The sequence below is a fragment of the Panulirus ornatus genome, chromosome 17 (assembly GCF_036320965.1).
Source record: "Panulirus ornatus isolate Po-2019 chromosome 17, ASM3632096v1, whole genome shotgun sequence".
Lineage (NCBI taxonomy): Eukaryota > Metazoa > Arthropoda > Malacostraca > Decapoda > Palinuridae > Panulirus > Panulirus ornatus.
This window is the reverse complement of record NC_092240.1, coordinates 33,348,013-33,361,263: the sequence shown is the minus strand read 5'-3', so window position 1 is coordinate 33,361,263 and position 13,251 is coordinate 33,348,013. Positions and strand designations below refer to the sequence as shown.

The 13,251-nt window shown below is 40.4% G+C and overlaps 1 protein-coding gene across 1 annotated transcript in view; it reads left to right on the top strand.

Moving 5' to 3' along the window:
* Positions 1-12,771, top strand: part of LOC139754665 (uncharacterized) — a 154,040-nt gene extending 141,269 nt beyond the window's left edge. The window contains exons 3-4 of the mRNA XM_071672211.1: positions 8,390-8,460; positions 8,827-12,771. Coding sequence (XP_071528312.1) covers positions 8,390-8,460; positions 8,827-10,799 — 2,044 coding nt within the window. The 3' untranslated portion in view covers positions 10,800-12,771. The remainder of the gene's footprint in view (positions 1-8,389; positions 8,461-8,826) is intronic.
* Positions 12,772-13,251: the final 480 nt, after the last annotated feature.

Sequence of the window (13,251 nt, the reverse complement as noted above, 5' to 3'; positions counted from 1 at the left end):
GTTATTTAATGTATGTATGACTCATGGTGAGGTGCCTGAGGATTGGCGGAATGCGTGCATAGTGCCATTGTACAAAGGCAAAGGGGATAAGAGTGAGTGCTCAAATTACAGAGGTATAAGTTTGTTGAGTATTCCTGGTAAATTATATGGGAGGGTATTGATTGAGAGGGTGAAGGCATGTACAGAGCATCAGATTGGGGAAGAGCAGTGTGGTTTCAGAAGTGGTAGAGGATGTGTGGATCAGGTGTTTGCTTTGAAGAATGTATGTGAGAAATACTTAGAAAAGCAAATGGATTTGTATGTAGCATTTATGGATCTGGAGAAGGCATATGATAGAGTTGATAGAGATGCTCTGTGGAAGGTATTAAGAATATATGGTGTGGGAGGCAAGTTGTTAGAAGCAGTGAAAAGTTTTTATCGAGGATGTAAGGCATGTGTACGTGTAGGAAGAGAGGAAAGTGATTGGTTCTCAGTGAATGTAGGTTTGCGGCAGGGGTGTGTGATGTCTCCATGGTTGTTTAATTTGTTTATGGATGGGGTTGTTAGGGAGGTAAATGCAAGAGTCTTGGAAAGAGGGGCAAGTATGAAGTCTGTTGGGGATGAGAGAGCTTGGGAAGTGAGTCAGTTGTTGTTCGCTGATGATACAGCGCTGGTGGCTGATTCATGTGAGAAACTGCAGAAGCTGGTGACTGAGTTTGGTAAAGTGTGTGGAAGAAGAAAGTTAAGAGTAAATGTGAATAAGAGCAAGGTTATTAGGTACAGTAGGGTTGAGGGTCAAGTCAATTGGGAGGTGAGTTTGAATGGAGAAAAACTGGTGGAAGTGAAGTGTTTTAGATATCTGGGAGTGGATCTGTCAGCGGATGGAACCATGGAAGCGGAAGTGGATCATAGGGTGGGGGAGGGGGCGAAAATTTTGGGAGCCTTGAAAAACGTGTGGAAGTCGAGAACATTATCTCGGAAAGCAAAAATGGGTATGTTTGAAGGAATAGTGGTTCCAACAATGTTGTATGGTTGCGAGGCGTGGGCTATGGATAGAGTTGTGCGCAGGAGGATGGATGTGCTGGAAATGAGATGTTTGAGGACAATGTGTGGTGTGAGGTGGTTTGATCGAGTAAGTAACGTAAGGGTAAGAGAGATGTGTGGAAATAAAAAGAGCGTGGTTGAGAGAGCAGAAGAGGGTGTTTTGAAATGGTTTGGGCACATGGAGAGAATGAGTGAGGAAAGATTGACCAAGAGGATATATGTGTCGGAGGTGGAGGGAACGAGGAGAAGAGGGAGACCAAATTGGAGGTGGAAAGATGGAGTGAAAAAGATTTTGTGTGATCGGGGCCTGAACATGCAGGAGGGTGTAAGGAGGGCAAGGAATAGAGTGAATTGGAGCGATGTGGTATACAGGGGTTGACGTGCTGTCAGTGGAATAAATCAAGGCATGTGAAGCGTCTGGGGTAAACCATGGAAAGCTGTGTAGGTATGTATATTTGCGTGTGTGGACGTGTGTATGTACATGTGTATGGGGGGGGGGCATTTCTTTCATCTGTTTACTTTCGCTACCTCGCAAACGCGGGAGACAGCGACAAAGTATAAAAAAAAAAAAAAAAAAAATTATTATTATTATTATCATCATCATTATTATCATCATCATTATTATTATTATTATTATTATTATTATTATTATTATTATTGAAACTTATTGATTCAGTGGTGAAATTGATGAGAACTGCTATTGACGTTTGTGTGAATAAATTGTACATTTCCTTTTCCATAGCCAGAGGTTGAACCATTATGTGACGTTCATTTTTTCATTCATTTCAAGCTAAAAGTTTGTTTTCTAAATTGTTTCTTACATTTTTCATATGTATATATATGTGTGTGTGTGTGTGTGTGTGTGCGTGTGTGTGTGTGTGTGTGTGTGTGTATATATATATATATGTATATTATCCCTGGGGATAGGGGTGAAAGAATACTTCCCACGTATTCCTCGCGTGTCGTAGAAAGCGACTAGAGGGGACGGGAGCGGGGGGCCGGAAATCCTCCCCTCCTTGTATTAACTTTCTAAAATGGGAAGCAGAAGAAGGAGTCACGCGGGGAGTGCTCATCCTCCTCAAAGGCTCAGAGTGGGGTGCCTAAATGTGTGTGGATGTAACCAAGATGTGAAAAAAGGAGAGATAGGTAGTATGTTTGAGGAAAGGAACCTGGATGTTTTGGCTCTGAGTGAAACGAAGCTCAAGGGTAAAGGGGAAGAGTGGTTTGGAAATGTCTGGGGAGTGAAGTCAGGGGTTAGTGAGAGGACAAGAGCAAGGGAAGGAGTAGCAATACTCCTGAAACAGGAGTTGTGGGAGTATGTGATAGAATGTAAGAAAGTAAATTCTCGATTAATATGGGTAAAATTGAAAGTTGATGGAGAGAGGTGGGTGATTATTGGTGCATATGCACCTGGGCATGAGAAGAAAGATCATGAGAGGCAAGTGTTTTGGGAGCAGCTAAATGAGTGTGTTAGCGGTTTTGATGCACGAGACCGGGTTATAGTGATGGGTGATTTGAATGCAAAGGTGAGTAATGTGGCAGTTGAGGGAATAATTGGTATGCATGGGGTGTTCAGTGTTGTAAATGGAAATGGTGAAGAGCTTGTAGATTTATGTGCTGAAAAAGGACTGATGATTGGGAATACCTGGTTTAAAAAGCGAGATATACATAAGTATACTTATGTAAGTCGGAGAGATGGCCAGAGAGCGTTATTGGATTACGTGTTAATTGACAGGCGTGCGAAAGAGAGACTTTTGGATGTCAATGTGCTGAGAGGTGCAACTGGAGGGATGTCTGATCATTATCTTGTGGAGGCTAAGGTGAAGATTAGTATGGGTTTTCAGAAAAGAAGAGTGAATGTTGGGGTGAAGAAGGTGGTGAGAGTAAGTGAGCTTGGGAAGGAGACCTGTGTGAAGAAGTATCAGGAGAGACTGTGTACAGAATGGAAAAAGGTGAGAACAATGGAAGTAAGGGGAGTGGGGGAGGAATGGGATGTATTTAGGGAATCAGTGATGGATTGCGCAAAAGATGCTGGTGGCATGAGAAGAGTGGGAGGTGGGCTGTTTAGAAAGGGTAGTGAGTGGTGGGATGAAGAAGTAAGAGTATTAGTGAAAGAGAAGAGAGAGGCATTTGGACGATTTTTGCAGGGAAAAAATGCAATTGAGTGGGAGAAGTATAAAAGAAAGAGACAGGAGGTCAAGAGAAAGGTGCAAGAGGTGAAAAAAAGGGCAAATGAGAGTTGGGGTGAGAGACTATCAGTAAATTTTAGGGAGAATAAAAAGATGCTCTGGAAGGAGGTAAATAGGGTGCGTAAGACAAGGGAGCAAATGGGAACTTCAGTGAAGGGCGTAAATGGGGAGGTGATAACAAGTAGTGGTGATGTGAGAAGGAGATGGAATGAGTATTTTGAAGGTTTGTTGAATGTGTCTGATGACAGAGTGGCAGATATAGGGTGTTTGGGTCGAGGTGGTGTGCAAAGTGAGAGGGTTAGGGAAAATGATTTGGTAAACAGAGAAGAGGTAGTAAAAGCTTTGCGGAAGATGAAAGCCGGCAAGGCAGCAGGTTTGGATGGTATTGCAGTGGAATTTATTAAAAAAGGGGGTGACTGTATTGTTGACTGGTTGGTAAGATTATTTAATGTATGTATGACTCATGGTGAGGTGCCTGAGGATTGGCGGAATGCGTGCATAGTGCCATTGTACAAAGGCAAAGGGGATAAGAGTGAGTGCTCAAATTACAGAGGTATAAGTTTGTTGAGTATTCCTGGTAAATTATATGGGAGGGTATTGATTGAGAGGGTGAAGGCATGTACAGAGCATCAGATTGGGGAAGAGCAGTGTGGTTTCAGAAGTGGTAGAGGATGTGTGGATCAGGTGTTTGCTTTGAAGAATGTATGTGAGAAATACTTAGAAAAGCAAATGGATTTGTATGTAGCATTTATGGATCTGGAGAAGGCATATGATAGAGTTGATAGAGATGCTCTGTGGAAGGTATTAAGAATATATGGTGTGGGAGGCAAGTTGTTAGAAGCAGTGAAAAGTTTTTATTGAGGATGTAAGGCGTGTGTACGTGTAGGAAGAGAGGAAAGTGATTGGTTCTCAGTGAATGTAGGTTTGCGGCAGGGGTGTGTGATGTCTCCATGGTTGTTTAATTTGTTTATGGATGGGGTTGTTAGGGAGGTAAATGCAAGAGTCTTGGAAAGAGGGGCAAGTATGAAGTCTGTTGGGGATGAGAGAGCTTGGGAAGTGAGTCAGTTGTTGTTCGCTGATGATACAGCGCTGGTGGCGGATTCATGTGAGAAACTGCAGAAGCTGGTGACTGAGTTTGGTAAAGTGTGTGGAAGAAGAAAGTTAAGAGTAAATGTGAATAAGAGCAAGGTTATTAGGTACAGTAGGGTTGAGGGTCAAGTCAATTGGGAGGTGAGTTTGAATGGAGAAAAACTGGAAGTGAAGTGTTTTAGATATCTGGGAGTGGATCTGTCAGCGGATGGAACCATGGAAGCGGAAGTGGATCATAGGGTGGGGGAGGGGGTGAAAATTTTGGGAGCCTTGAAAAATGTGTGGAAGTCGAGAACATTATCCCGGAAAGCAAAAATGGGTATGTTTGAAGGAATGTTGTATGGTTGCGAGGCGTGGGCTATGGATAGAGTTGTGCGCAGGAGGATGGATGTGCTGGAAATGAGATGTTTGAGGACAATGTGTGGTGTGAGGTGGTTTGATCGAGTGAGTAACGTAAGGGTAAGAGAGATGTGTGGAAATAAAAAGAGCGTGGTTGAGAGAGCAGAAGAGGGTGTTTTGAAATGGTTTGGGCACATGGAGAGAATGAGTGAGGAAAGATTGACCAAGAGGATATATGTGTCGGAGGTGGAGGGAACGAGGAGAAGAGGGAGACCAAATTGGAGGTGGAAAGATGGAGTGAAAAGGATTTTGTGTGATCGGGGCCTGAACATGTAGGAGGGTGAAAGGAGGGCAAGGAATAGAGTGAATTGGAGCGATGTGGTATACCGGGGTTGACGTGCTGTCAGTGGATTGAATCAAGGCATGTGAAGCATCCGGGGTAAACCATGGAAAGCTGTGTAGGTATGTATATTTGCGTGTGTGGACGTGTGTATGTACATGTGTATGGGGGGGGTTGGGCCATTTCTTTCGTCTGTTTCCTTGCGCTACCTCACAAACGCGGGAGACAGCGACAAAGTATAAAAAAAAAAAAAAAATTATTATTATTATTATTATTATTATTATTATGGGAACTTCAGTGAAGGGCGCAAATGGGGAGGTGATAACAAGTAGTGGTGATGTGAGAAGGAGATGGAGTGAGTATTTTGAAGGTTTGTTGAATGTGTTTGATGATAGAGTGGCAGATATAGGGTGTTTTGGTCGAGGTGGTGTGCAAAGTGAGAGGGTTAGGGAAAATGATTTGGTAAACACAGAAGAGGTAGTGAAAGCTTTGCGGAAGATGAAAGCCGGCAAGGCAGCAGGTTTGGATGGTATTGCAGTGGAATTTATTAAAAAAGGGGGTGACTGTATTGTTGACTGGTTGGTAAGGTTATTTAATGTATGTATGACTCATGGTGAGGTGCCTGAGGATTGGCGGAATGCGTGCATAGTGCCATTGTACAAAGGCAAAGGGGATAAGAGTGAGTGCTCAAATTACAGAGGTATAAGTTTGTTGAGTATTCCTGGTAAATTATATGGGAGGGTATTGATTGAGAGGGTGAAGGCATGTACAGAGCATCAGATTGGGGAAGAGCAGTGTGGTTTCAGAAGTGGTAGAGGATGTGTGGATCAGGGGTTTGCTTTGAAGAATGTATGTGAGAAATACTTAGAAAAGCAAATGGATTTGTATGTAGCATTTATGGATCTTGAGAAGGCATATGATAGAGTTGATAGAGATGCTCTGTGGAGGGTATTAAGAATATATGGTGTGGGAGGCAAGTTGTTAGAGGTAGTGAAAAGTTTTTATCGAGGATGTAAGGCATGTGTACGTGTAGGAAGAGAGGAAAGTGATTGGTTCTCAGTGAATGTAGGTTTGTGGCAGGGGTGTGTGATGTCTCCATGGTTGTTTAATTTGTTTATGGATGGGGTTGTTAGGGAGGTGAATGCAAGAGTTTTGGAAAGAGGGGCAAGTATGAAGTCTGTTGGGGATGAGAGAGCTTGGGAAGTGAGTCAGTTGTTGTTCGCTGATGATACAGCGCTGGTGGCTGATTCATGTGAGAAACTGCAGAAGCTGGTGACTGAGTTTGGTAAAGTGTGTGAAAGAAGAAAGTTAAGAGTAAATATGAATAAGAGCAAGGTTATTAGGTACAGTAGGGTTGAGGGTCAAGTCAATTGGGAGGTGAGTTTGAATGGAGAAAAACTGGAGGAAGTGAAGTGTTTTAGATGTCTGGGAGTGGATCTGGCAGCGGATGGAACCATGGAAGCGGAAGTGGATCATAGGGTGGGGGAGGGGGCGAAAATTCTGGGAGCCTTGAAGAATGTGTGGAAGTCGAGAACATTATCTTGGAAAGCAAAAATGGGTATGTTTGAAGGAATAGTGGTTCCAACAATGTTGTATGGTTGCGAGGCGTGGGCTATGGATAGAGTTGTGCACAGGATGATGGATGTGCTGGAAATGAGATGTTTGAGGACAATGTGTGGTGTGAGGTGGTTTGATTGAGTAAGTAACGTAAGGGTAAGAGAGATATGTGGAAATAAAAAGAGTGTGGTTGAGAGAGCAGAAGAGGGTGTTTTGAAATGGTTTGGTCACATGGAGAGAATGAGTGAGGTAAGATTGACCAAGAGGATATATGTGTCGGAGGTGGAGGGAACGAGGAGAAGAGGGAGACCAAATTGGAGGTGGAAAGATGGAGTGAAAAAGATTTTGTGTGATCGGGGCCTGAACATGCAGGAGGGTGAAAGGAGGGCAAGGAATAGAGTGAACTGGAGCGATGTGGTATACCGGGGTTGACATGCTGTCAGTGGATTGAATCAGGGCATGTGAAGCGTCTGGGGTAAACCATGGAAAGCTGTGTAGGTATGTATATTTGCGTGTGTGGACGTATGTATATACGTGTGTATGGGTGTGGGTTGGGCCATTTCTTTCGTCTGTTTCCTTGCGCTACCTCGCAAACGCGGGAGACAGCGACAAAGCAAAAAAGAAAAAAAATGTGATTTATACGTATGTATATATGCGTTTGTGGATGTGTATGTATAGGTGGGTGGGTTGGGCCATTCTTTCGTCTGTTTCCTTGTGCTACATCGCTAATGCAGGAGACAGTGACAAAGTATAATACATAAAATAAAATATTATTATTACCTCAGGACCCCTTCTCCAGTAGCAGAGAAAGGATAGACTTCTTTTGTAGTGAGAAGTTCTTCAGCTAGACTGAACTCACTTCTGTCAGCTGATGATGATGTAGCCTCAGCAAAGGTAACCTTTCACTTATGGTGTATCCATAGGCAGGCAAAGTCCTGTAACAATGCAATACTTACTCGTGGATAGTAATGCTGGGGGTCTGTTTTTTCTTGATAATTTCTTGTCCATAATTGAATCTGTATGGATGTTGCAAATGCATGTTTTTGGCTTTAAAGGCTCTTTAGAAAGTCTCTCAGAATCAGTCTTCTGCTTTTATTAAACAGGAAGGAGAATTACAAAATATCCTGATAATAATAAGAGTAGACAGAGAAAGAAATTTCCAAGGACAGTGGAAATATGAAGCGAATCTTCTTGAATGGTTATGGGAATGAAAGAGAAATGGTGTTAGTATATTTTTCTGAAACCCCATATTTTAAGGTGACTACCTTATTTTCATAAATCTTTAAGATGATTACACTGACTAAGTGATTTTGTTTGGGGATTAAGAATAGGTTTTTTTAGAGGTACATCTTTAGTGTATATGCTGGTGTATATACCAACCTGCTTATTGTGTGAAATGGTTTTAATTATTATAAACATTCCCATTTCATGCCAGTAAGCAGGTACTGAATTCTCAAACTTCATGTGGTGTTTCAAGGAATATTGTTTTATATTTTCTAGTATTTTGTTGTTCTTAAGTTTTACCTTTTTGCCTCATTTTGCTATTATTCCTCTGTCTTTTCTTTGTATGTGCTGTACTGAATCAGCCTTCATTGTTTTTACCTATTGTCATTTGTTTTGGCATGCAGGTGGTGTCTGCTTTTCTTGTCCAATAGCCAAATCAACATTTTGGATATCTTCAGCAAATATTTTGAGGATTGCTGTTGGTTCTCCTGCACCCTGGAGATTGTTGGTGACTGAAGTATTAGAAGATACAGCAAGTACTACCATACTTTGAATGTGGGAGAAGGTAATTTGATCTTGGGAGAGAGAGAAGGTCTGATTCTTATGCATTGTCTTGTTTTCTCTGCAGGAAGAAGAAGTATATCCCTGCAGGTACAGGGAAGAGAGGTCGTCCAAGGAAATACCCTCCTCCTGTTGGCTGTGAGTACCAGAATTCTGGTGGGTAGAGTGAAAAGAGTTGAGTGTTGGAGTTTCATTTTGTAAGGATTGTGCATGTTTGTGAAACTGACATGAGTGCTGCACTTTATGAAGCAATTATTTGTGATACCTTTTCTTGATTTAGATGTTTGTTTTGATAGGATTATATTAATATTTCTTATCTTTGTTACTATTGTTTTATTGGCTTTTCTAGAATAAATGTATCTAAATGTGGCTCCTGTTCTGTTGGTTCCTTTCACAGTAAAATGATATATTATGGTACAGTCTGTTCATAAATTTCTGAAATTTATTTCTATTTGTGAAATTGTTGAATTCAAGGCATATTTGAAATAAAGTTGTAATTTTCAGATGGTCCTGGCATGCAGCGTCCTGACACAATCGATGAAGATGGAAACATCTTTGAACCCCAGATAATCTTGAAGGATGGAATGGTTGTCAAGAATGAACCTGGTGATGAACGTAAAGGACTTCATGCAGGAGAGAATGGTACCCATGACTTAGCAAACACATCTAATGGAAGTTCTGCGATCCAGATTCTTCCCCGCCCAGTTCTGACAAAAGAAGAAATTGAAAAGAGGAGGGAGTATTATAATAATCACAAAAACAAGATAAAATATGTTTGTCACTATTGCCAAGTTCATTTCTACCACAAACCCAATTTTGATTTTCACATTTCAAAATTAGAAAGTGCTGGGAAATGCAAAATATATGAAAAAGTGAATAATCTGTATCTCTGTGAGTCTTGTGGGGAAGGGTTCTCATGGCGGGAGAAACTAGAGAAGCACTTGCGTTTAGCTGAGCAACATGGAACGCACAATCAGAAGGAGCTGCTCATGTATGGGGACTTTCAGTGCAACATGTGTGGGAAAACATTTAATAAACGCACAACATACATGCAGCACATTAAGTGGCATGAAGATCGTGAAGACATCCCCTGTGTTATTTGTGGCACCATGTTTAAACAGACTGAGCTGAGACGCCATCTAATGGAAGTCCATAGTAATGATAGTCTTCCATGTTGCTATTGTGGTAAACTTTTTACCAGTCGGAAATATCTTGAAAAGCATGAACTAGTTCACCAGGGAGGCAATTTCCCATGTCCAGAATGTGGGAAAACATTTAGCCAAAAAAGCAATATGCAGCAACATCTCAAGACACATTCATTGGACAAAGACTATTCTTGCGAACACTGTGGACAGACATTTAATCAACGTGCAGGGCTTTGTCAACACTTAAAGAAGCATTTTGGTCCTGCTGAATTCAATGATGAATGTGAAGTATGTGGCCAGTATTTCTCTAATGATTATAATCTTAAAGTGCACAAAAAGAAGATTCATAACATGCATGTAGAAGGACTGCCTGATGAAATTCCAGACCACCCTGAGTATCTTGCCTCACCAATACCATCCCATTTGACTTCAGAAGATATTCGTGAGAAAGCATATGGTGCTGCCAATTCAACAGTGAAAAATATGTTAGGAGTATCTTTGGGCTCATCTGTTAGTTTAGGGCTGTCTATGAAGCAAGAGGGTAGTACAGAATCTTTAGATGAAAGTCAGATACATATGCGAGACACTGCCAACCACATGAATGATATGAGGCACATGGCTGATAGGCGAGACACTCCAGGTGGTCTCATGAAAGATACCCTGGATGCTGAGGATCACATGAGGATGACACAGCACCACTCCATGGCTGTAAACGAAGACCCTTTACATATGCCCCAGGATCTTACCCGTATGACTGCTAGCCAAACGCACATGAGCGATGATTCAGGACGCATGTCTACGGCTCCACAATCCCCTCTCATTGCTGCACCACAGTCCCACATGAGTGACATGAGAAACTCAGCTACTGACAGTCCAGGACGTATCACAGATACTCCACATATGACAGATAACTTAGGTCGTATGGCAGCTGAAAATTTTGGACGAATGACTAGTACACCAGGAGGGTATCTAGCAGAACACCTGCGTCGAATGGCTGAAAACCAAAGTCGCATGTCAGATTCTATGTCTCATTATGATGAACGTGATAATTACAGCCGTCTTGGAGACAATTTACGCAGCATGAGTCGGGGAAGTGCAGCAGACCCAATGGGGCGTTTAGGAGACAATTTAGGTCGTATGACAGATAATCTCAGTCATATGGGTGTTATTCGACCAACACAAACCCCCTCCAGCACACCCCAGTGGCCACCACATATGCAAAATCATGCAGCATTAGATAGCATGAACCAATCTCCCCAAGCTAGCCAACATACTCTTTATCCACTGCCATTTTGGCCATATGATCCTTCTCTGCGACAGTATCATCACTGAGCACCTGAGGGTGGGCTGGCCAAGGTTTATATACACACTCAGCAGACAGATTCTGATGTACAAGGTCCAGATATATTCATCATATCCAAGGCATGATCAAGAAGTTCCATCACACTTCTAAAAGTTAGGAGAAGCTATTTTTCTTATTTTTTTAATTAGTCAAGTCTGTTGGCTTATTTTATTATCTTCATGTAGAAGATGTGATGTTATGATTGAAGGTTCCTACGATGTTAGACATTAAAATTTGTGTAGTACAATTATGAATTTTATGTGGTAGCTGTAGTTTATATTAGCTGTCCAGGATTCTGAACATTACTTGCTTATTAGTGTTTCCATAGGAAAAATATGGAGAATTAAAAACTGTAGTAAACCTATTTTAGATTACCAAACAGTACATATACTGGCCATGTGTAGTGCTTAATGTATGCTGTCAAGTCTAGCTTCCAGTCTTTAGATATGCCTTTTTTCAGGTTTTATGAAGGATTGTCATTTTTCATTTCAGATGGTATGCAAATATTTATAGAAAATGACAGAAATCTTTCTTTGTGATACAGGATATTGTGCTCTCTAGTTTCATAATTATGAATAGATGCAAATGAGACCAGATGTGGTTATTCTCTAGTTTTGGGTATTGATGGAAAATAGTACTAAAAGCACTTTCAACTAGGGCTTTGTTTTTAAATATAGATATTTTGGGCATATTGATGTCGAAAGATGAGTTTTTGATTATTACCTGTACTGGGCACATTAGGCTCTCGCAGTGGTCCAAACTATACAGGGTAAAAATTCTTTAAAAGTAATGACATTATTATAGGCATTGCTTATAAGGGTTGCGAGGTTGTATGTGACCATAAATTATTGATGACAAATCCCCATACTATAGTTGATAGATAGCACATGGGTTATTTATGCACCAGTAATTTGTAAAACTACATCTGGGATCATTAAATGTTAGATCTTTTATATGGCTTAATATGTGATGCATCTTTAAATGCCATTGCCATGTTTCAGGACCCATTTTTTTTTTCATACTTCCTGAGCACTTAAACTTTGCCATAAGATATGTATATTATTATATGTAATTGTATTTGAATGCTACCATTGAGAAACTGTTCTTAGTGTGCTGAGCATTGCAAATATGGCTGCCAGTGATTGGTGCAAAGAAACACACTTGTGAGTTCAGGCTAAGAATTGCAGAATAATGTGAGTGTATCTTGAAAGTTTTTCACTTGATCTGAAAGGTATGCTTTCAGGCAACTATGGGTGTGCTCTCCCAAGCCAGTGGAAGTGCTTGTGATGTATAGTGAGGAGAAGTGAATCATTCTTGCCAGGTAAGCCAGTAACTAGTAATAGTTTACTAGTAGGCCTACCAAGGTGTATACTTACCCAGATGCTCTTTGCAGTGCTTTTACAAAGTAATGTACCTAATATCTGTCTAAAGCATACTGGATTATAGCCTCCATCACCTTGTAACTGTCTTTCCAAGAGATTTTTAAGTAGTAAGGACAACACTGTTTCGTGGATGTCATTCCTTATTTGGAAATATGGAGAAATGTTAACAGAGCATCATAATAACTTGAAATAAATGAGCTCATTTAATAAGAATATATTTGCAAATAGCATATCACAATGAAATGTAGCTCAACAGTGGAAGAACTTTAAATTGTCCAAAAAAATAGTTCATTTCAGAAGATTCAGTGTGGTCTTTCAAATGAAGAGGATTGAGGCATTTTTCAGTTTAAGAGGATTTTTGCTTGGGGTATTACGTTATGTTTATTCTGTGTGACTACATGAAGTTGAATAAGTGGGGGTAAAACTGGGCATATGTCAGCCTTGAGTTGTGTTCATCTTTAAACCATAAACTTATATTTAATATTTATTTATTTGTTAAGATTTTCAACAGCAGTTTTCATTTTATATATATATATATATATATATATATATATATATATATATATATATATATATATATATATATTATATATAGAGTGCATACTCATGTGGACATTGCCTTCTCACATATGGACACATTCAAGTTTGAATTGAGATTTTTTTCCAGCATAGCAGTTAGGATTTATAGTGTATAGGATTTTTCTGTGAAGTTGAATCTGTAGAGATGAAAGCAAATTCCTTTGGGTGGGGTGGAAGTTTGTAGTTTGTTGAGTTGTGAATATTTTTGTGTCCTTTCTTGTCATATCTTGTTAGAAGTTTCTATATAAGTATACATTTGTTAGTTTTTAATCCCACACTACTGATAAGTTTGCTAATGACCACATAAAAGAAGTGATAATGATAAGGCTGTTGGCTCACAACTCCCCATGCTTGACTGACACTCAGTCTGTTTCTTAGTGTTGCATACAGTGATTAAAGTATGAGAGAACCTGGTAGTCTTTATGTTTGTTTATTGATCTAACGATAGGTTTGAAATCTTTAAGTATGTTGCAGATTAAGG